The sequence below is a fragment of the Callorhinchus milii genome, unplaced genomic scaffold (assembly GCF_018977255.1).
Source record: "Callorhinchus milii isolate IMCB2004 unplaced genomic scaffold, IMCB_Cmil_1.0 Scaffold3, whole genome shotgun sequence".
Lineage (NCBI taxonomy): Eukaryota > Metazoa > Chordata > Chondrichthyes > Chimaeriformes > Callorhinchidae > Callorhinchus > Callorhinchus milii.
In genome coordinates, this window is record NW_024704744.1 from 51,557,042 (window position 1) to 51,578,470 (window position 21,429).

The window sequence follows — 21,429 nt, forward strand, 5'->3', positions numbered from 1 at the left end:
TGAATGAGTGGTTGAGTCCAGCAATGTTGCAGAGGTGGGGGAAGGCAGAGCAGATCATGGCACAGATATATGAGGGAGAAAGGACACTTGAAGGTCGAACAAGACTCCCAGGTTCCTGACTGGCGTGTGCCAATCAGGAGAGACTCGATTTTGCTGACGTTCAACTAGAAAGTTGTCTCTCATCCAGGACTTGATTTCAGACAGACAGTCTGTCAGGTCGTCAGCTGTCCTGGAATCGAGGGTGGAGGCAGAGAGATAGAGTTGGGTATCATCCGCATACATGTGGAAGTTGACCCCACATCTGTGGATGATGTCACCAAGAGGGAGCATGTAGAGGTTGGAAAGGAGGGGTCCGAGGACAGAGCCCTGAGGTACACTGCACAAGTCTGTGAAGGGGCTGGAAGAGAAACCGTTGGCGTCTCAAAATCTATCTCAAGACCCTCCTCTTCAATCGTGCCTTCGGTCACCCTCCTACCCCTAGCCTTCCCACCCTCCACCCCTCCTGATCCCAACCACCACTCGGGTGCAGATTCCTAACTGTCCAGGGCCTTGGGACATCCTCCTAACATGAAAGTCACTATACAAATGTAATTTGTTGTTGTTTGTGTTTTGCCAATTTAGCGCCAGTCCAGAATACAGTGCTTGGCATTAATTAATGACCACTTAGGCAGGATTGTACTACATTTCAATTTCCAATATAAGTTTATCTGATTGTAAGCATTTACTATTTACTTCCAATCAACAAAAAGCAGCAACTGGGTCAATTATTAGGAAAATCCATTGACAATATCATTGAAACTAGGGTAATCCTGATCAGACCACAACATTTCTTTGGTTTAAGATATGTCACACACTGGCACACAAATAGTTTCATAATCATTGCCATTGATATAATACCTTATCATATTACTGGTATAATTCAAAACACTTTAGAGGATTTTACTGTAAAGTGTAATTAATGATTGGGTATTTGTAGACAATATGTGGAGTCCTGTAGCTCAGTGGTTAGACCACTCGCTTTGCAAGCGAGAGACCTGAGTTCAATTCCAGGCACAGGGCGAAACCTTGGGCAAGTTTCCTTACTCCACACAGAGCCTAATAATAATCCCTCCAAAACAAAAAACAATAATAAATTGGTCATTTTCAATCTACGACTGTTTGTGGGACATTGCTGTGCGCAATTGGCTGCCGCGTTCGCCCACAAATATACAGTCAATTCAATTCACAGTCTACTCTGTGAAGCGCTTTGGGACGTCCTCCCGACATGAAAAGCGCTATATCAAAATGCAAGGATTATTATTATTATTATTATTAATATGGCAGCAAATTTACACACAGCAATGTCCCAGAAACAGTCATGAAGAGAATAACCAATTTAATCTGGGGGATTGCCAGGGCACTGGGAGAAACTCCCTTATCTTTTCAAATCGTGGCATGGGATACTTAACATTCACCTGAACAGGCAGTCAGGGCCTCAGTGTAATGTATCCTTTGAAGGAATGGCATCTGACAATGCAGCGTTCCGCCCTGCGCTTCATTCAAGGGTCATCTTCGAACTGGACATCATTGAAGTTGAATACTTTGTAATACTGATGAGCACAGTTCTTTGAATCTGATCTTTCATATTGTGGAGCAACAACAACCTGCACTTTTATACTGCCATTCATGTCGTGCAGGATAATGTCTCGTTTGAGTCACTTGCCGCAGGCGAAAAGGGGAAAGTACTGTAACGTACCAGTTAGAGCACTCACTTCGCAAGCGAGAGCACCCAGGTTCAATTCCCAGGGTTTACTAAGGGCGAAACTTAGTAACGTTTCCTTACTCCTCGCGCCTCTGTTTACCTAGCAGTAAATAGGAACCCAGTTGTTAGTCGATTGGTGGATTGCTCTCCGGGGGTAATAATCCCTTCAAAAAATAATAATAATAATTTGGTCACTCAATCCATAACTGTTTGTGGGACACCTCTGTACATAATTGGCTGCCATGTCTCATCCACAAATTATACAGTCAATTCACTTTACAGAATATTCTGTGGAGTTCTATGAGATGTCAATAATATGATAAGACCACCTACATTGATGGCAAGGATTATTATTAAAGGGAAGAAAATTAGAAGTGAATAGAATTTAACCGTACAATTCAAAAGTGATTGTTAATGTTCATCTCTGTAAATAAACAAGATATACAAAATTTGCCTATGGTGCAGCAGTGAAAGAGAAATCGGAAATCCAGGATTCAGCAGGTCCAGTATATACAAGATTGACAGCAAAATATTTATTGTGAAACTGTAAAGCATAGAACTTATTTCCTCCTTTTTACTCTCTTGCTCACCTCAGGTCATGTATCATTCCCAAGCGCCTAGTAACCTGTTCCTCAATCTTTGTAAATGTCTAAACCACCGCGTGGAGGAGCTCCGAAAGCCCTTGATAGTCTTCTCTGTGATTTTATTGCCATTCTCCTATTCCTGTGAGGAATGTTCCTGATCCCTGCCTAGCACCCTCCAACAACAGGACAGCTGTAATCGGGAATCATGCCATGGTGAAGGAATTGAATGTCACAATGCATTAGAGAGGCAAAGGGTCACGTGACTACACCACCGCTTCGGGCTGGTTTTCTAATGCACTGGCAAATCCTCAGAACCATTTACAGAAAGCATAGCTGAAGGAAAGAGTGCTTTACTTACTTCATCTTCACTCCCACTCACAGCCATATTTACTTTCTTTTGTATCCAAGTCACGGTCTAGAGAATATTGCAGACAATGTAATTGCCACCTACAGAAGATAACGATGGCACATTTATCTTAGATAAATGGCAGCTATTCCATAACTTAACATGAGTATTCTCTTAACATTGTCAAACTGTACTAAAATTTATTTTGTTCTACAATCCATTGTTGTTGTGTAAACATCATTAAAGCACATACAATGCCATCTAGTGGATAGTTAATGGAATGGGAAAGGTCAAGGAATATTTGTCAAGGAGGAGTGGGTGGTTTAGCTTTTCTTTGACCCCCTCATTTTTGAGACTCTGATCACTAGTTCCACCCCTTTATTCTTTTGCCTATTTACCATTGTCCATGTTCGTTGAGGTCAGTCACCTCTATGTCATGTGCAATATAAATAACCTAAACAGATCAGGGGCTGTTCCTGTGCGCTCTCTTTCTCTCACACACATTATTGCAGGACGTACTATTTACAATACAATACACATATTCCTATAGGATATAAATTATGATTCTAGCTGTATCTTAATAATTTTGTATTTGAAAATGTTGTAGCCAGTGTTATCGAGGACAAGCTGGAGCTCTGTAGCACAGCCTGTTGATGTAGCTGTGCACTATGGTAGGAGGTGAGTTTGTATCCGTAATTTCCCATATGTTGAGTGCTCAATCCCTGTGAGCTTGTCAGGTGAAGGTACTTCCCCACAGGCAAAATTGGTGGGTGGCCAGATTCATGTATTTGCCAGCAACTAATTGGCACAGGCACAAAAGCTGAGTGTTGTGCCTTCTTCCCTTTGGATGCGTATGGGTCTGCTGTTAACAAAAGAGGCAAACACACTCAAAAATCTTTTTGCATGCAACAAAACAATTAAATTGAACAAACACTTGTAGTATTACTCACGCTATTGCTTGCTTGACTTTATGAGTAAAATAATTTTTGGCTGGTTCCTTTGAAAATAAAATGCTTTACTCATCTCATTTTGAACAAGCATTTTGAAACAGATCTCCCCGCAATCCCTCTCCGCTGCCCTGGAGTCCTCTGAACTCCTCCCCCTCGGCCCACCTCACGCACCAACCCATCCTCTGCGATTACTCTCCTCCACAGCACACTCTCCACCACACTCGACGCCCTTGCCCCCCTCACCTCTCGAACTGCCTCCTATTCCCAATGCTCACCCTGGTTCACCAGCCACTTCCGCTTGCTCAAGGGCCAGGTGTGGGCTGCCGAACGTACTTGGCTCAAATCCGGCCTAATGGTCCACCAGCACATCTAGCTGGACCTCATCAAAACCTACTCCACTCTTACTTCAGCTAAATGGTCCTTCTACTCCAGGTTAAGCCTGGAGACGAAGGGCAACCCCAGGCTCTTGTTCTCCACCACCAACCGGCACCTCCGCCCTCCCCGCCATGCCTCGCAGATTCTTTCCTCCAACTCCCACTGCGAATAAATGCTGGACTTACTTGACTCCAAAATCGAGGAAATCTGCTCAGCTGCCACTGCCCTCCCAACTTCAACCCCTCCCTACCACCCCCCACACTCCGAACACTACCCATCCCTCCTTCCACACCTTTGAACCTGTCACCCTCTTCTCTATCATCACCACTATATCCTCCTTGAAGCTCACCAATTGCTCCCTAGTCCCCAAACCCATCCCTCTCCTTAAATCCCAACTCCACCTCCTTGCCCCACTACTCGCTGACATCATCAACCTCACCCTGTTTCTGTGCTGTCTGGTCAAGGTCACAAGTGACATCCTGACCATGTGTGACCAGGGCTCCCTCTGCCTCCTCGTCCTCTCCGCCGCCTTTGACACTGTGGACCATTCAATCCTCCTCCACCGACTCTCCTCCCACCTCAACCTCCAAGGTTCTGTTCTTGACTGGTTCAGGTCCTACTTTTCACACCGCCTCCACTTGGTCTCTGCAAACAGCTTCTCCTCCAGCCCCCGCACAGTCTCATGCGGTGTTCCTCAGGGCTCTGTCCTCGGTCCCCTCCTCTTCACCCTCTACGTGCTCCCCCTTAGTGACATCATCCGCAGACATGGGGTAAATTTCCACACGTATGCGGATGACACCCAACTTTATCTCTCTGCCTCCATCCTCGACTCCAGGATCACTGGTGTCCTGACCGACTGCCTGTCCGATATCAAGTCCTGGACGAGGGACAACTTTCTCCAACTCAACGTCAGCAAGACCGAGGCCCTCCTGATTGGCTCTCACCAGCGCCTCCGCACCTTGCCTTGCCCCCTCCTACCTCTCTGACCTGCTGATTCCCTACCAACCTGCCCGCTCCCTCCGTTCAGCGGGCTTCAGACTGTTCCATGTCTCCTGCCCGACCTGCCCTACCTCACTTCCTCCCTTGCCTCCTTCAAGGACGGTCTCAAGACCCTCCTCTTCGGTCGCCCTCCCACCTCTCTGCCTTCCCTCACCTCTACCCCACCCCTCCCCCTGCTCAGGTCCTGACCCCTGACTGTCCAGCACCTTGGGACGTCCTCCCGACGTGGAAGCTGCTCTATAAATGTAATTTTCTTGTTGTTGTTGAATTGACCCTAACTGATGTATAACATTACCAGGTATGCACAGTAACACAAACTATTATGATGAAACCCAGAACTCGGTTCTAATAAAACACAGAATTGCTCATGAATCGTGCATTTTCTGGAGCTTGTTGGTTGCAGACGGTGTCTTAAAAAAAACAAATAATGTTTTTTATTTTGCAATGGCTGTCCCCCGCCTCGCTTGCCCCACTATTGGCAGGCGGGCCTTCTGTCACTCTGCCCCCACCCTCTGGAACTCCATCCTGCAGTCCCTCCGCCTCACCCCCTCCCTTACCTCCTTCAAGACCCATCTCAAGACCCTCCCCTTTGACCGCACTTTTCATCACCCTGCTTCCCCCCCGCCCTCCACCCTCCCCAATCCAGACCCCGAGCTTGGGTCAGAAACTTTGATGGTCCGGAACCTTGGGACGTCCTCCTGACATGAAAGCGCTATACAAATGTAATTTTGTTGCTGTTGTTAACATGTTAAAAAATCTGTGGACCCCACAGAAAACAGCACTCATAAGCACACTCATAATTTAAAACTTGGATGTACCATAAACTGGAACAATAGCCTTCACCTATAAATTCCTTCATGCTCGAGCACATCGTCTCTGTGATCTCCTACTCCACTGTTCTGCTCAGCTGACCTGCTCAGACCCTGCCCATTTTATCTCATCAGCTTATTATTAGAACAATATTTTAAATTGACTTTTTAAAACATCATTTCCAATTTTTGCACTAGAATTTTCTCTTAAATTAAAATAGATGCATCTGAAAACAGGAAGACATACATTTCTGGATGCCATCTGGAATCTTATTATTAATGTTCAATGCAATGTCATGAAGTGGAACAAATACGTGTATTTGTTATATGTTGGTCAGATAGTCTACTTTCCTTCTCCCAGCAACAGACAAGCTATTGGTTTCCTATAGTTGCTGCATGTCTTCATCAATTGGTTGAATTTAGATTGCCAATGCCAAATGTGGACAACAGGATACCAGTGTTATTGGCTGATAATACAGACCTCCACAACAAATCAGAAACCCTGTATCTAGGCGAATGAGTAGTGTGAAGCTATTTTTGCCTGCTCAGAATATAGGAAGTGCAATGCTTGCTTGAGCAGTATGTGAAACAGCTGAAGATGAATAATAATATCATCTAAAAGCACTGTGTCTGTCTGAATTATTCACAGCTCCATGAGCAACTGGAAGAGAAGACCAGAGGCTAACCACCACTGCTCCTGTGGTAATTCAAGGAGGCAAAGCCCTGTATTTAGCACAATGGATCAGTTGGATTAGTGCAACCAATTGCCCCTTTTCTTAATTGAACTACACTATCTACAACATTTGTAGAAACAGCACTCAAGGATAAAGCCTAAAAATGCTCTTATATGGTATACTGCATGAAAATGAAGTAGGATGAAATGCAATTGGCTGAAAGGCAGGCAGTGTGTGACAGGCCTCTTAATCGCGTAGTGATATAAAGCAAAATCCTTACATTAGTTTTGAAGCTTTATATAAGCCTCAGATAACAGCAGCAGTTATCATTAACCTACATAATGGAGATGTGATTTGGCTGATGAAAATCTTCACAGATTACTTTAAAAATAAAATCAGTAATCATATTTTCTGTCCTTACTTGTTTAGATTATTTTAAGCATTTATTACTTGCTATTTTTGTTGCTAACATGTTGGAGTCCTGTAGCTTACTGGTTGGAGGACTCGTCTCGCAAGCGAGAGATCTGGATTTGATTCTCGGCAGGGCGAAACATTGCACAAGTATTATTATTTATATTTGATGATAATAATAATAAATTAATCCTTTCATTTTGATATGAGTGTGAATTCATTTTTATCCTCCACAGATTGTTGCATTTACACTCAAATTCCCTCTTCCAATCTCTCATCTACTTTTTCTCATGACCACTGGTGACTATCCTCCTTGTGAGGAAGGGGAGGGGGAAGCACAGTCTCCTTGGAGTTGAGCTGGCTCAAAGGTAACATGTTTGGCATAGAATATTGGAATCAAGTCAACCTTCTGTGGTGGTCTCTGTAGCCCCAGTTCCTGAGCCAGACGAGTACACAGTACTCGTGGGCACTGCTGATGACAGCCTGGCTCAGCAGGCGGACTGGGCTCTTTCCAACCGTCATCTGATACTCAGCAGAATTAGGTAAGCAGAGTGTGTCCCTACAGAGTGAGTGTGCATTCTATTCCAGACACAGGGAAATTTCCATGTACTGTATATGCAAACATCCTCTTAGTCTAGTTTGGTTACTCTTAATAATAGGTGATGGGTTTTCGCATGTGACACCTTCAATATGCTGACAAGAGAAAAAAGGAATCAATGGGCCTTATTTTACAGTTTGTGAATCCAAATGCTCACTCCTGTTCTCACTAGGTCTGAAATTTCATCTAGAAACAATTTCATTACATTGTAACTTATAGTAGTGAACCAATTTAAACCACCAATGAGGTAGTCCAATACTTTTGCTGATTTTCAGTAACTTACATTTGCTTCATTTTGGTCAGTTTTCATTGAGATGAAAGTCAAAGTCATTTGCCTACATCTTTTCATCCCAGCATTTTAATGAATCCAGCTACATGACGATTTTATACATTAGACTAACATTTGTGGTTTGCTGCACATCGCCAGGCCAAACTATGGAGAATGACGTTTCTCTTTATGATAATATTGGGATTGCGTATAAGAAAAAGTAGATATTGTTCTACTAATGGATGCTTCAATCAGCCCAAAATAATCTGAGAATTCACAAGTGGATAGGACTCGGAGCTTGACAACAGAGTGCTTGACTGCTTCCCAACTCAATGTGCTGGTAGGATATGTATTTAATAATACATTTGCATTTGACATCATCGAAACATAATAATAATAATCCTTGCATCTGATATCACGTCTTCAAGATGTCTTGAAGCTCTTCACAGAATATACTGTAAAGTGTATTGACTGTACACTTTGTGGGCGAAATGCGGCAGCCGATTTCATACAGCAGTGTCCCACAAGCAGTCGTGAATTGAGTGACCAAATTATTATTGTTTAATTTTTTTTTTAAGGGATTATTACCCCTGGAAAAGCGACCAACAACCGGGTTCCTACTTACCTCTAGGTGAATTTTCCTACTAAGGAAATGTGCCTAAGGTTTTGCCCCACCTGAAAATCTGTTCGCTTGCGAGGCAAGTGCTCTAACCAATATGCTACAGGACTCCACAATCTTTGAGACGTTTCAAAGCACTTCACAGGATTTTACTGTAAAGTGTAATGGCTGTAATTGTAAGTGAATGTGGCAACCAATTTGCGCACAGCAATATCCCACAAATAGTCTTGAAGTGAGTGACCAATCTAGGGTATTGTTGGCCAGGGCACTGGGAAAAACTCCTTATTGGTTTGAAAAGTGCGATGGTATCTTTATGTCTCCACAAAGAAACAGAGGGCTTCTTAATTGAATATCTCATCCAAAGGATGGTAGCTCAGAGTTTCCCCAACACTGCAATGGCATATCAGTCGAGCCATAGCCAATGAGTTCAAAGTTCCAATGTGGGGCTTGAACCCACAACCATCTGAATCAAAGATGAGAGACTACCAAAGACGGCCAAGCGGACACATATCCTGGAAGGATGATATTAAATGGGATGAGGGACCTTCTTCATCCGAACCTCTTATGATCTTGTGATAATATTTCACTAGGCCCAAGGTAAGCTATAATTTTTATTGAGGGATAATAATCCCTCAAGNAAAAAAACAATAATAAATTGGTGACTTCATCCACAACTGTTTGTGAGACACCTGCTGTGCGCAATTAGCTGCCGTGTTTCGCCAACAAATGTACAGTCAATTCACTTTACAGTATATTCTATGAAGCGCTTTGAGACATCTAGACGATTTGAAAAGCGCTATATCAAATGCAAGGATTATTATTATTATTATTTTTTATTTGCAAAAGAAAAAGCAAGCTGTCATTTGTGTTTTATTTATCCTCCCAAGACTATAAAAATTTAATTTCCTAAAATAATTAAAAATGATATTCTGAAAAATAGATTACCATTTAACTAGATATATCTGATTTGCCTTTTTTTATAGAATAAGATCATTTTCTATTTTATGTTCAGGGTTAATAGCTACACCTTTACTTTGACGGAAGACATGCATTTCTGTTGCCTGATTGCACAAGATCTACACTATAGTGGGAACAGATAGTCAAGAGCTTTAATCAGCTCAAACTCCTTAGATTAGTAAAGTAACACAATCTGACTGGCTGCTGAGCGAGCCCTAATCCCCGACAGAGTTTACATTCTAACAACTCCATTTAAATATCCGCACTCCAAACATTTTTAAAGGGACTATGCTGTTAAGTACCTACTCATGCTCATAATGCCAGGCACTGTTTGTGCTATGCATTGAAATCCACCCCTTTCATATTGAGAAAAGCATCCGAGTATCAGAAGCAACACTCTTTAAGTATTGCAAATCAACTCTAATCCTATTCATTACATTATACTTATACTTTATGATTCAAGATCACAGACTGGGCTATAGAGACTGAAGATTCCAAAGGGCAGCCACATTTTAGGAAAAGTACAGCCGGGCAATATGATTGCATTCCAATGTAGTCATTACATTGAATTACTCATTCGGTAGTTACTCAATTAATTAATTAATGAATGTCGTAATTATTATTCAAAGTATTTTTTTCTTCCAGTATAAGGGACCAAATTAATGGAAAAAAAGGAACATGGGAAACTGTATGTGTGAAGTAAAATATGTGCTATCCAAAAGTTAATTGAAAATGGCTGCAGGTTCTCAAAAGATTACAGGGGAGGTTGAGATGAAGACGGTCATTCAGTCAATTTGATCTCACCCTTCAAGAATTCCAGCTTTACTGAGTTCCCATTTCAGCATCAAACGTAAATGAATCCAATGCCCCGGCCTCAACCATTCTTCTTGGAAACACAATTCAGCCATTAATTACTCGTTGCTTTCTGCATTACTGCCTCTGGAGCCTCCCTCCCCCTACCTCGTGGAGTGCTACAGCTCAGTGGTTAGAGCACTCACCTTGCAAGCGAGAGACCTGGGTTCATTCCCGGCAGGGCAAAATGTTGGGCAAATTTCCTTACTCCACACACCTCCTTTACCTACCAGTAAGTAGGAATCCGGTGATTAGTCGATTGGCGGATCGCTTTTCTAGGGGGAATAAACCCTTCAAAAAAAATAATAATTTGGTCACTCAATCCACGACTGTTTGTGGGACACTGCTGTGCACAATTGGCTGCTGTGTTTCGACCACAAAATATACAGTCAATTCTCTTTACATTATATTCTGTGAAGCGCTTTGAGACGTCTCGAAGATGTGATAAGGCGCTATATCAAATGCAAGGATTATTATTATTATATTGTGCTAACTGTATGCAAATCCTCCATATCCTTTGACGGGGGTAGGGACAGGAGATAAACTTGCTCCAAGGTGATATGCTTGGCAAGTGAATGTCGTAATTTTGTCAATCCTCTGTGGTGGTAATCAGTAATCCGGTTCATGAGCCAGGTGGATCTGCACTGCAGATGACAGACCAGCTGGCCTGGCTCTTCCGTAGAACTTGGAGGTGCAGGGATTCTTCCCATCTCCTGTTAACTCTAAGTACCAAAACCTCAAAGGGTAGGGTGCTCCTAGCTAGACAAGCAATGAGAAAGCTGCCAGATGGTGCTTTCAACGGCAAGCTATGCAGTTTTAACCGGCTAAATTCAAGCAGTACTCCAACGCAGACTCTGGAGTCCCCATGCCTTGGCTCTTGCCAAATTGCTCCTAATACTCTCCAGAATTAGGTAAGCCGGGTCCCTCCAGGGAAAGAGTGTACATTCGATTCCAGTCATGGAAATTTCCATGTTTACCTCATGCCTGAAATGCTGTACACTGTCCAGGGCCTTGGGACGTCCTCCATACGTGAAAGGTGCTATACAAATGTAATCTTGTTGCTGTTGTTACTTGTCACTGACTTGTCACCGACATCTTAGCCAGGACCACATAGCCTGCGGGCTGATGCTGTCCCGCTGATCGCTCGCTTCTGGTCTCTGCATGCGCGTATTGGCTGCCGCCCCGACCCGAGCCTCCCCCTCCACTCTAAATGTCTCTCCTCCCACCTCCCTCTATCCGCTACTCCCACACTGTCCTTCTCTCCCACCGCCCCCCCCTCCCTTGCCTTCTCTCTCTCCTGGACCCCATCACCACTTCTCTCTGCTCCAGCCTGGGCATCCTCCGCCGGGCATCCTCCACTGGGCCTATCATGGGTCCAGGCACTGGCTGTCCCAGAGCAACAACCCCAAGTGTCCAATCATTCACTCCCTCCGCACAAACCGCCTCCTTAAGGCAAACACAACTTCCCCCTTCCTCATACGTATCCTCCCCAACTCTCCACTCCCCCCACACTCCACAGCCATCTCTTCTGTACACCCAAAAATCATCTCTGTATCACTCTCTCCATCCTCTCCTCCCACCGCATTTCCCTTCAAAATGTCCATTCCCTCACAAACAAAGCCCTCACCATCCATGACCTCATCCTGGATGAGCATCTCGACATTGTTGGGCTTTCAGAATCCTGGCTCTCCCCCAATGACCCCGTCCCGCTAGTTGAAGCCTCCACTCCAGGCTATACCTTCCACCACACCCCCTGTCCAAACCAATGTGGGGGCGGGGTGGCCATCATCTCCAAAGCTTCCCTTGGTCTTTCCCCCCGTTACTCTGGCTGCTTCCCCTCTTTTGAGCACCTCACCCTCTTCCATCCCTCTCTCCCACTGAAAATCATTCTGGTCTACTGCCCCCCCAAGACCCTGGCTCCTTTCTCTCTGACATCTCTACTCTCCTCTCTTCCCTGTCCCTCTGCTCCGAACGCCTGCTCATAATGGGTGATTTCAACCTCCACCTAAACTCCTCTTGCACCGCATCTTCTGACTTCACTGCTCTCCTCTCCTGCCTAAACCTCACCCTTCACATAAATTCACCGACCCACAACCGTGGACATGTCCTCGACCTCGTCATCACCCCCGGCCTTGACATTTCCAACCTGAGCATAATGGACAAAGCCATCTCGGACCACTTCCTCATCTCCTTCTTCTCTCACATCCCTCCCTCCTCCACCAAGGAAAAGGCTACTCCCTGAGACCCTCACAAAGCCCCTCACATCCTCCGATATCCTATCCCTCTGGTCTTCCACCCACAGAGATCCTGAAGTAGCCGTCCAGCTGCTCCATGATCGCCTCTCCTCCACCTTCAACCCTCTCGTCCCCGTATTTCAAACTTGGCCTTCCTTGCCAAAGTCCTAGAACGCGTTGTTGCCCATCAACTCTGCGCACACCTCTCCTCCCACTCCCTCTTCAAACCCCACCAGTCCAGTTTCCACCCAGCCCACAGTACAGAGACTGCACTTGTGAAAGTCTCAAAAGACATCCTCTCTATTTGTGACCAGGGCTCCCTCTGCCTCCTTGTCCTCCTGGACCTCTCCGCCGCTTTCGACACAGTCGATCACATCATCCTCCTCCACCGCCTTTCCTCCGTCATCCACCTCAGTGGGACCGCACTCACCTGGCTCGAGTCCTACCTTACAAACCGCCAGCAATACATCTGCACAAACAGCTTTTCCTCCCGCTCTGACCCGGTTACCTGCAGGGTACCCCAAGGATCCATCCTTGGCCCCCTCCTCTTTCTGATCTATATGCTCCCTCTTGGGGATGACATCCGCAGACATGGGGTACACTTCCACATGTATGCGGACGACACCCAACTCTATTTTTCCACCTCACTTTGCAACCCCCAGGCCCCTGATGTTCTGTCAGCCTGCCTGTCAGACATCAGGAGCTGGATGAGCGTGAATTTCCTGCAGCTAAATGTTGACAAGATAGAAGGCATACTCTTTGGCTCTCGTCAACGTCTTCAATCGCACGGTTCTCACCTCCTCCACCTACCCAACCTGCCCCTAAAACTCTCCGAACCCGTAGGCAACCTAGGCGTCAGGTTCAAACCCCAATTATCCTCCCCCCCCCCCCCCACATCCGGTCCCTCACCAACACCGCTTTCTTCCACCTCCGACGCATCGCCCGTCTCCGTCAATCTCTCACCCTAATTGCCACCAAAACACTGGTCCATGCCTTTGTCACCTCGCAGCTGAACTATTCAAATGCCCTCCTCGCCGGTCTCCCCTCCACTACCATTCGTAAAAGGTCATACAGAATTCCTCCCCATTCTTACCCGCACCAAACCCCGCTCCCCGATCACCCCAGTCCTTGCCAGACTGCACTGGCTGCCCGTCCCAGAGAGGATCGACTTCAAGATCCTCACTTGTTTTCAAATCCCTCCACTCCTCTGCACCCCCCGACCTCTCTGACCTCCTCTCTCCTCACAACAGTGCCCGTTGCCTTCAGCCACTACGCCCCGAGGCTCTGGAACTCCCTCCCTCACTCCCTTCCCCTCGCCCCCTCTCTTTCTACATTCAGGTCTCGGCTGAAGACCTTTCTTTTCGACTGCACCGTTGGTCACGTTCCTTCCCCTCCCCCGACTCGGCCCCGGGATCCATTACTGTGAAGCGCTCTGAGACGCCGGCCGGCGTGGAGGGCGCTATATAAATCCAAGTTCTCGTCGTTGTTGTTGTTGCTTCCATCGAGATGTCTCAGAGTGGTGTCACTCTGTGTATTTTGTCGGCAATGTGGTTGAGGTATTTAAAAAAGCAGTAGGAAGAGACAGGTTAGATAGTGGACAACTTACTGCCTCTCCCTCTGGTAGGGAACTGCTTTAGAGGAGGATTGTGAAAAGGTACGGTTTCAAAAGCAGAACCCAGAACAGAACTTCCCTCGAGTACTGCGGAGATGTGAAACCAGAGGCAGAATCAACAGATGTTCAACTGAGAGATGAGACAGATACTTGGGCAGCAGATACACAACCGTACGGTCAAGTCACTTTACAGTCTATTCTGTGGAACGCTTTGAGACGTCGAGAAGACGTGAAAAGCGCTATATGAAATGCAAGGATTATTATTATTTACCTGTGGAGCAGATGAATTACGGGTTATGGCAAAAAAGCGGGGCATTCGGGTTGAAAGACCTGACAAGATATAATACACTCCTGGGCTGAACGGACTCCCCTGAGGCTCCGACACCTCCCTCCCTGTCAGAGGTGGCGGCAGATGAAGAGTGACTGCCCCCGAGTCCCTGTGACCTGACCTTTCTAGAACAGTCCTCGCAGCTCTCGCGCCCACTCCTCTCCTCCCCCCCACCCGCAGGCACTCTCACTACGCATGCGCCGCGGGGGACCGGCGAGCACCGTTTGGGGGCAGTGTCTGGTGGCGGGAGCGGGTGAGAGCCGCGCCGGGCCGGGCCGGGCCGGGCCGGGGGGGCCGGGGGGGGATCTGGTGACAGGCCTGGAGCGGGGGAGAGGGGGCCGTGTCCGAGCCTCTCCCACCCCCTCCTCTGGGGGGAAACTTGTGTGTAATTTCTGGATCTTTCACTGTCTCCTGTGTTTGTGTCCCGGGCTGTGTGTCCGTTACCATGGGAACCAGGCGACGCACTGTGGTGCTCACTCTCTGCTCTTATTACTGCCTCTCTCTATATATATATACACATTACTGCCTCTCTCTATATATATATACACATTACTGCCTCTCTCTCTATATATATTACTGCCTCTCTCTCTATATATACACATTACTGCCTCTCTATATACACATTACTGCCTCTCTCTATATATATACACATTACTGCCTCTCTCTATATACACATTACTGCCTCTCTCTCTATATATATATACACATTACTGCCTCTCTCTATATACACATTACTGCCTCTCTCTATATATATACACATTACTGCCTCTCTCTATATACACATTACTGCCTCTCTCTCTATATATATACACATTACTGCCTCTCTCTCTCTCTATATATATACACATTACTGCCTCTCTCTCTCTCTATATATATATACACATTACTGCCTCTCTCTCTCTATATATATATACACATTACTGCCTCTCTCTATATACACATTACTGCCTCTCTCTATATATATACACATTACTGCCTCTCTCTCTCTCTCTATATATATACACATTACTGCCTCTCTCTCTATATATATATACACATTACTGCCTCTCTCTCTATATATATATACACATTACTGCCTCTCTCTATATACACATTACTGCCTCTCTCTCTATATATATATACACATTACTGCCTCTCTCTATATATATATACACATTACTGCCTCTCTCTATATATACATTACTGCCTCTCTATATATATAAATATATATACATTGCCTCTATATATATTTATACATTTAAGCCCCCCTCTATATATATATATATTTTACTGCCTCTCTACATATATTACCGCCTCTATATATTACTGCCTCTCTCTATATATTACTGCTCTCTATATATTACTGCTTCTCTATATATTACTACTCTATGTATATATATTACTGCTGTATATATATTACTCCCCATATAGTACTGTCTATATATTATTGTATCTGCATAGTACTGTCTCTCTATGTTACTGTCTCTACATAGCTCTGTCTCTCCATATTTCACTCGATATTTTACTGGGTCTCTATACACTACTGTCGCTCTCTAAATTATTGTCTTTCTATTTATTACTCTACATAAATTGCTGTCTGTCTCTCTGTTACTTTCTTAATATATCTATTACTGTCTCTACATATTACTATCTCCATATATATTGTATATTATTGTTGCTCTTCCTCTATGTATTATTGTCTCTCCCCATTATTGTAGCTCAGTGGTGAGAGCACTCGCTTTGCAAGTGAGAGACCCGAGTTCAATTCCAGGCAGGTCAGGGCGAAACCTTGGGCAAGTTTCCTTACTCCACACGCCTAATAATAATCCCTCCAAAACCAAAAAAAACAATAATAAATTGGTCATTTTCAATCTATGACTGTTTGTGGGACATTGCTGTGCGCAATTGGCTGCCGCGTACGCCCACAAATATACAGTCAATTCACTTTATAGTGTGTTCTGTGAAGCGCTTTGGGACATCCTCCTGACGTGAAAAGCGCTATATCAAATGCAAGGATTATTATTATTATTATATTATTATACCGTCTTTTTATATTACTTTATCCATTTACTGTTTATTTCTATTACTCTGCTATAATTATAATTTGAGCAGAAGTCCATGTACCACGCTGTTGATAATTTTAGACAAACTCTGGATATTCTAAAAAACTTTCCTGCATTTTATTAAAATTATGTTCCAAAAATGATATAGAATGATCATTGTTGAACTTTTTTTGCTGTGAATTTATTTTTAATGGTATATATTTTTCTCTTTTAATAGTGTATGAGATGTTAAAAGTGCACAGAGAGCTTCCAGAACTACTTGTCTCTTATGGAAAGGATGCAGTCTTCAATGACCAAAAAGCCAATAAAAGCACAAAACGTATTTGGTGGCTCTACATCTCACAGGAAGACAAGTGCTGAGATTATAAGTGAGGCTCGTTCATCACTAAGAATATTAAAGACTCAAAGACCATTTACCCCAAAAGATGACCAGAGGAAACTTTTTGGACCTACTTCTTCTCGTACACCTGAAAATAGACCTCCATCTGCCTTCAGGTAGAACATGATACTATTAATGTTTTACTCTTTTCAATGTGTGTATCAGTCAATATATTTTTGGGGCCACCAGATGTCAGATGCATATGGAAACCCACTGTTAAGTCCTCCAAACCAAACTACTGAATGTTTCATATGAATGACTTCTCTGTCTGGTATGGTGTATACACTCTCTGCTTAGATGCAGCTTAGCTTGGGGTTAAGCACCAAGGGTTGGGGACCCCAAAATGTTACCAGTTAAAACTTCAGCAGAACCCCAATATTCATTATAAACAACAACTTTATGTAGCACCTTTTACATAAGATAATATCTTGATGCACTTCACAACAATGTTGAGGAAAGAGGGAAAGGGTGAGGTGACCATAAGCAAAAAGGTAGATTTTTAAGGCTGGATTTCAAGACAGATAGAGAGAGAACGAGATGGAGGGGTAGACGTTGGGATCATTTTAGATTATGCCTTGTCCACCAATGGTGATGTGAGATGGGTGAGGAATGTGCAGCAGCCCTGAGTGAGCAGAGCCGTGAGCGGGGTAGGAGAAGATAATGGAGATAATGAGGTACTGGGGCGTGAAGGAATTTATAGCTGGGTGAGATCCTTGAGTCAATCTGTTTTGGGAAACGGAGAAATAGTGCACTGGAGTCCTTACTGGACCTCCAGCACCCAAAATGAGATTGGCTACCTCAGATTACAGTGAGTCAACCTAGGACCTTTCTTGGTTCTGTGTTGTTTAGTGTCATGCCACAAATTACATATATGTAGAGAATAACTGAGGATTTCGACCCAGAGGTTTTTCACACTATGATAATATAGCGCAGTTCATTTTCTGATTATTATGTTACTTTATGTATTTAGTTTGAAACCAATACAGTAAAGAAGGTCAGTAGGCATTGTGCAAATAAATCGTATTCTGTTTTCTCTACAGTCTCCATGCTCGTAGTTTTGAAGGAAGTGATTCACGACCTTTATCAGTAACTCGCCTCACCCCACTTGGTCATGTGAGTGAACAATGAGATAAACTGATCATTAATATGCTTTTGGTTCAAATTATTTAAAATAGACACAGAATGAACATCTCAGTAGAAATGATAATGTAGTGGTTCTCACCTGTTGGCATACTTCATTTAATTTTATGTCAATCTATAAGAATTGATTCCGCTTGTGCTGACAGTAATACTTTTATATCCCAATGAGTCGTTAAACTGAGGCCTGTCTGCCTGTTCAGCTCGATGTTAAAGGTTTCATGGCACTATTCAAAAAGAGAAGGGAACTTCACCTAGTGTCCTGGCCAACAACCCACCCAAATAAATTTGGTCATTCACTTCATGGCTGTTTGTGAGATATGCTGTGCGGTCATCAGCTGCTGCATCCACATACAAAACACAGTCACTAAGCTTTACAGTGAATCCTGTGAAGCGCTTGCCCTGAAGGCGGGATTGAATGGAAGAAAAGCAATTTTCATCTCATGCTTTTCACCCCCCCTGCTGGATGGTTAACAGATGACAAAAGAGAAACCTGGGAGCAAACCTGGAATTTGTCACATGGAAAGGAAAACAATTTCAAGAAATGTATATCTATGATCTTACATATATTCGTAACAATTATTTATAAGTACAAATAAGAAGTACAAGACCATTGTTAAGTGCTCTGGGACACTGCCCAGCATGGAGGACACTATATAAATCAAAGTTGTTGTTTTAAATCAACTGGGATTTTTCAATTCTTATTGTGGAGTCCTGTAGCTCAGTGGTTAGAGCACTCACCTCGCAAACGAGAGACTTGGGTTCGATTCCTGGCAGAGCAAAATTTGGGGCAAGTTTCCTTACTCCACGTGCCTATGTTTACCTACCAGTAAGTAGGAACCCGGTTTTTAGACGGTTGGCAGATCACTTTTCCGGGGGTAATAATTCCTTGAAAAAAATAATAATAAATTTGTCATTTCAATCCACGACTGATTGTGGACACTGCTGTGTGCAATCGGATGCCGGATTTCATCCACAAAATATACAGTCAATTCATTTTACTCTGTATATTCTGTGAAGCACTTTGACACATCTCAAAGACGTGATAAGGCGCTATATCAAATGCAAAGGTTATTATTACAAAGTGAACATAGATGAAGAATGTTAATTTTTTCTGGCAGCAGAGAATTCAGTGATACAAAATGTTCTTATTGGTAGAGAAAGGGTTCAAAACCGAGGTAATCCCAATCATATGAGTATTGAATGAGAACAAACTAGAGTTGGAGACCATGGCACACAAGAAAGAAAAGCTGAAAGTCAAAGAACCTACGACACCAAGAAGCGCATGGAGTCTCTGACACCTGAAGCTGGCCATTTCATAAGGATATAAGAAAGCTATTACTCATTGAGTGGGGTAGTGGTTTAAATGTGGTTTCTCTGGTTCATGAGCACTTGCGAAGGGAGAGCAGAGTTGAGACTATTCTTTGGTAGATACCTGATGTTAGGGTTAAATAAATGTGGTGAAGTAAGGACCGACACAAATTCTTCAATCAATTAATATTTATTAATACAAATGAGTTAAATAATGCATATCAAAATTATACGTTTCATCAAATCAAATTAATGCTACCGACAGGAGGGTAAAGTTCACTGCAATGAATTGATCAGATCAAATAAAGTGGCTTTGATGAGGAATCACCTTGTTAATCATTATCGATTCTAGCATGTCCCTCTTTTTCTCGATATTATTTACTGTTAGGTACTCCATTTCCAAAACTCAGGCTTCGCACCTTTTCAAACTCAGCTCCACTCCTTTCCTTTAGACACATCGATCTTGCAAAAACATCAGGCCATCAGCTCCACAAAAACATCTTTTTGCCAATTGTCTCCTGTTACCAGAATCCAATAATCGTCAACATATCCTTGTCTTTATTAAGATTCCAGCAGTTTTAAGGAAGTCTGAAAAAGTCTGAGAAAGTCCATTTTGTAGCCAACAACAATGTCTTATCAACAATGATGAAACTTTGTGTTCTATAAATGTGCTTTCGTGGTTCACAGCTGCAGTTTTTCTGAAGAGAACAAGTCCATGAACCTTTGTGATTTTTTTTTGTTGGTCAACTCAAGGAACCAAGAATTCTGGATTGCTTACAGTCAGTCCCTCCTCTCGTGGGTCAAGCTAACAGCGTAGGCCCACTATCACCATTAGAATCTTCACAACTCCCATTCATATCAGCCACCACATTAATCTTTTCAATTAATTTTAGCATGTGTATTATTATCATAGAAATTTTCATGTTTACATCAGATTTCTTGAATTTTCTTTTAACCCAATGGATGATCTGACAATTAAAACAAAATATTAATTGTTTTTAATAATTTTGATTAAAATGTAATAAAAAATTAGCAAAGTTATACATAAATTGTAAGACCACAAAAATTTATTATTACTTCAGTGGATGATCCCTTTTTATTTTTAAAATTCCCAATGAATGTCTTCGTACTTGATTTGTTATATACATAGTTTTGAGTAAATAGTGGAACAGACAAAGTAAATGATACATAAAATACATCATGATATCCACAAATAATATTAGGTCAGTTGACATTATAACATTTATAAAAATACCTGTTCCAAATATTGTCCCCAATATTCCCCAACCATCAGCTAAAACTCATCTCATAGTAAAACTGTGAACATCTTCAATTTCTTATCTGTTAATAGGATTATCCCCTTGAAGTGAAACCTGATATTATTGATCAAGGTACCCTCCTCTTGTGGACCTGTCATTGACATCTTTAATAGTATCACTTCTCTTTCTTTAATTATGATGGTTGGTCAGTGTTTACTCTACCCCGCACCTCACGCTTGTGTCACATGTCCCGAATTACTTGACCTTATCTTTAATATTTATATTCTTTCTCCTTTAGCTTTTACCTTGCTATTATTCAATACATACAATCTTGGTAAGATCTGGTTTATAATCCGCATCCAGAGCAAAGTCAGACCTATTATGGTCCTTTTTTTATTTTAATACAAATATTGCATAAACACATAGACAAAATACATAAAACATAAAACTCATAACATTATTGGCGGTTTTGTCACTGCAAAATTTCTTTTATAACCCTTTTTTTTCAACAAATTCCCCCAGAAGCTTCTTATTTTTTTTGTGATTTTTTTAAATCAGGTACTGCACTCATCTTAATATTGTGTAACATACTTTCGAGGGTAATTCCTTGCAGTTCTGGTATGGACATTTCATCCAACCATAAGTGCTCAGGTATTCTCATGGGCGTTTAGTCACAACTTCATGTAGGGAAAAACTTTAGCTGAGGAGTATTGTGACTATTCGAGTTGCTCCTTCTCGAAAACAGTTAGGGAGGCATCTGAGTCGACCAATAATAAGCAGAGTGACCTCAGTCTCATGCTGTGAATGTTGGCCTTACCAAAATATCCATCCAAAGGGTTACAACATACCCCACAGAGGCCAGGGAATCTCATTGCAATCCGGGGAGGCCTTGGTGGCCGTCCGGTGCTTTAGTTCCCAGCTGTTAAATGCTAACTGTTAACCCA

General features: G+C 43.1%; 1 protein-coding gene across 1 annotated transcript in view; it reads left to right on the forward strand.

Moving 5' to 3' along the window:
- Positions 1-14,583: 14,583 nt before the first annotated feature.
- Positions 14,584-21,429, forward strand: part of armc2 (armadillo repeat containing 2) — a 48,560-nt gene continuing 41,714 nt past the window's right edge. The window contains exons 1-3 of the mRNA XM_007892890.2: positions 14,584-14,610; positions 16,617-16,894; positions 17,819-17,891. Of these exons, the coding sequence (XP_007891081.2) occupies positions 16,668-16,894; positions 17,819-17,891 (300 nt within the window). The 5' untranslated portion in view covers positions 14,584-14,610; positions 16,617-16,667. The remainder of the gene's footprint in view (positions 14,611-16,616; positions 16,895-17,818; positions 17,892-21,429) is intronic.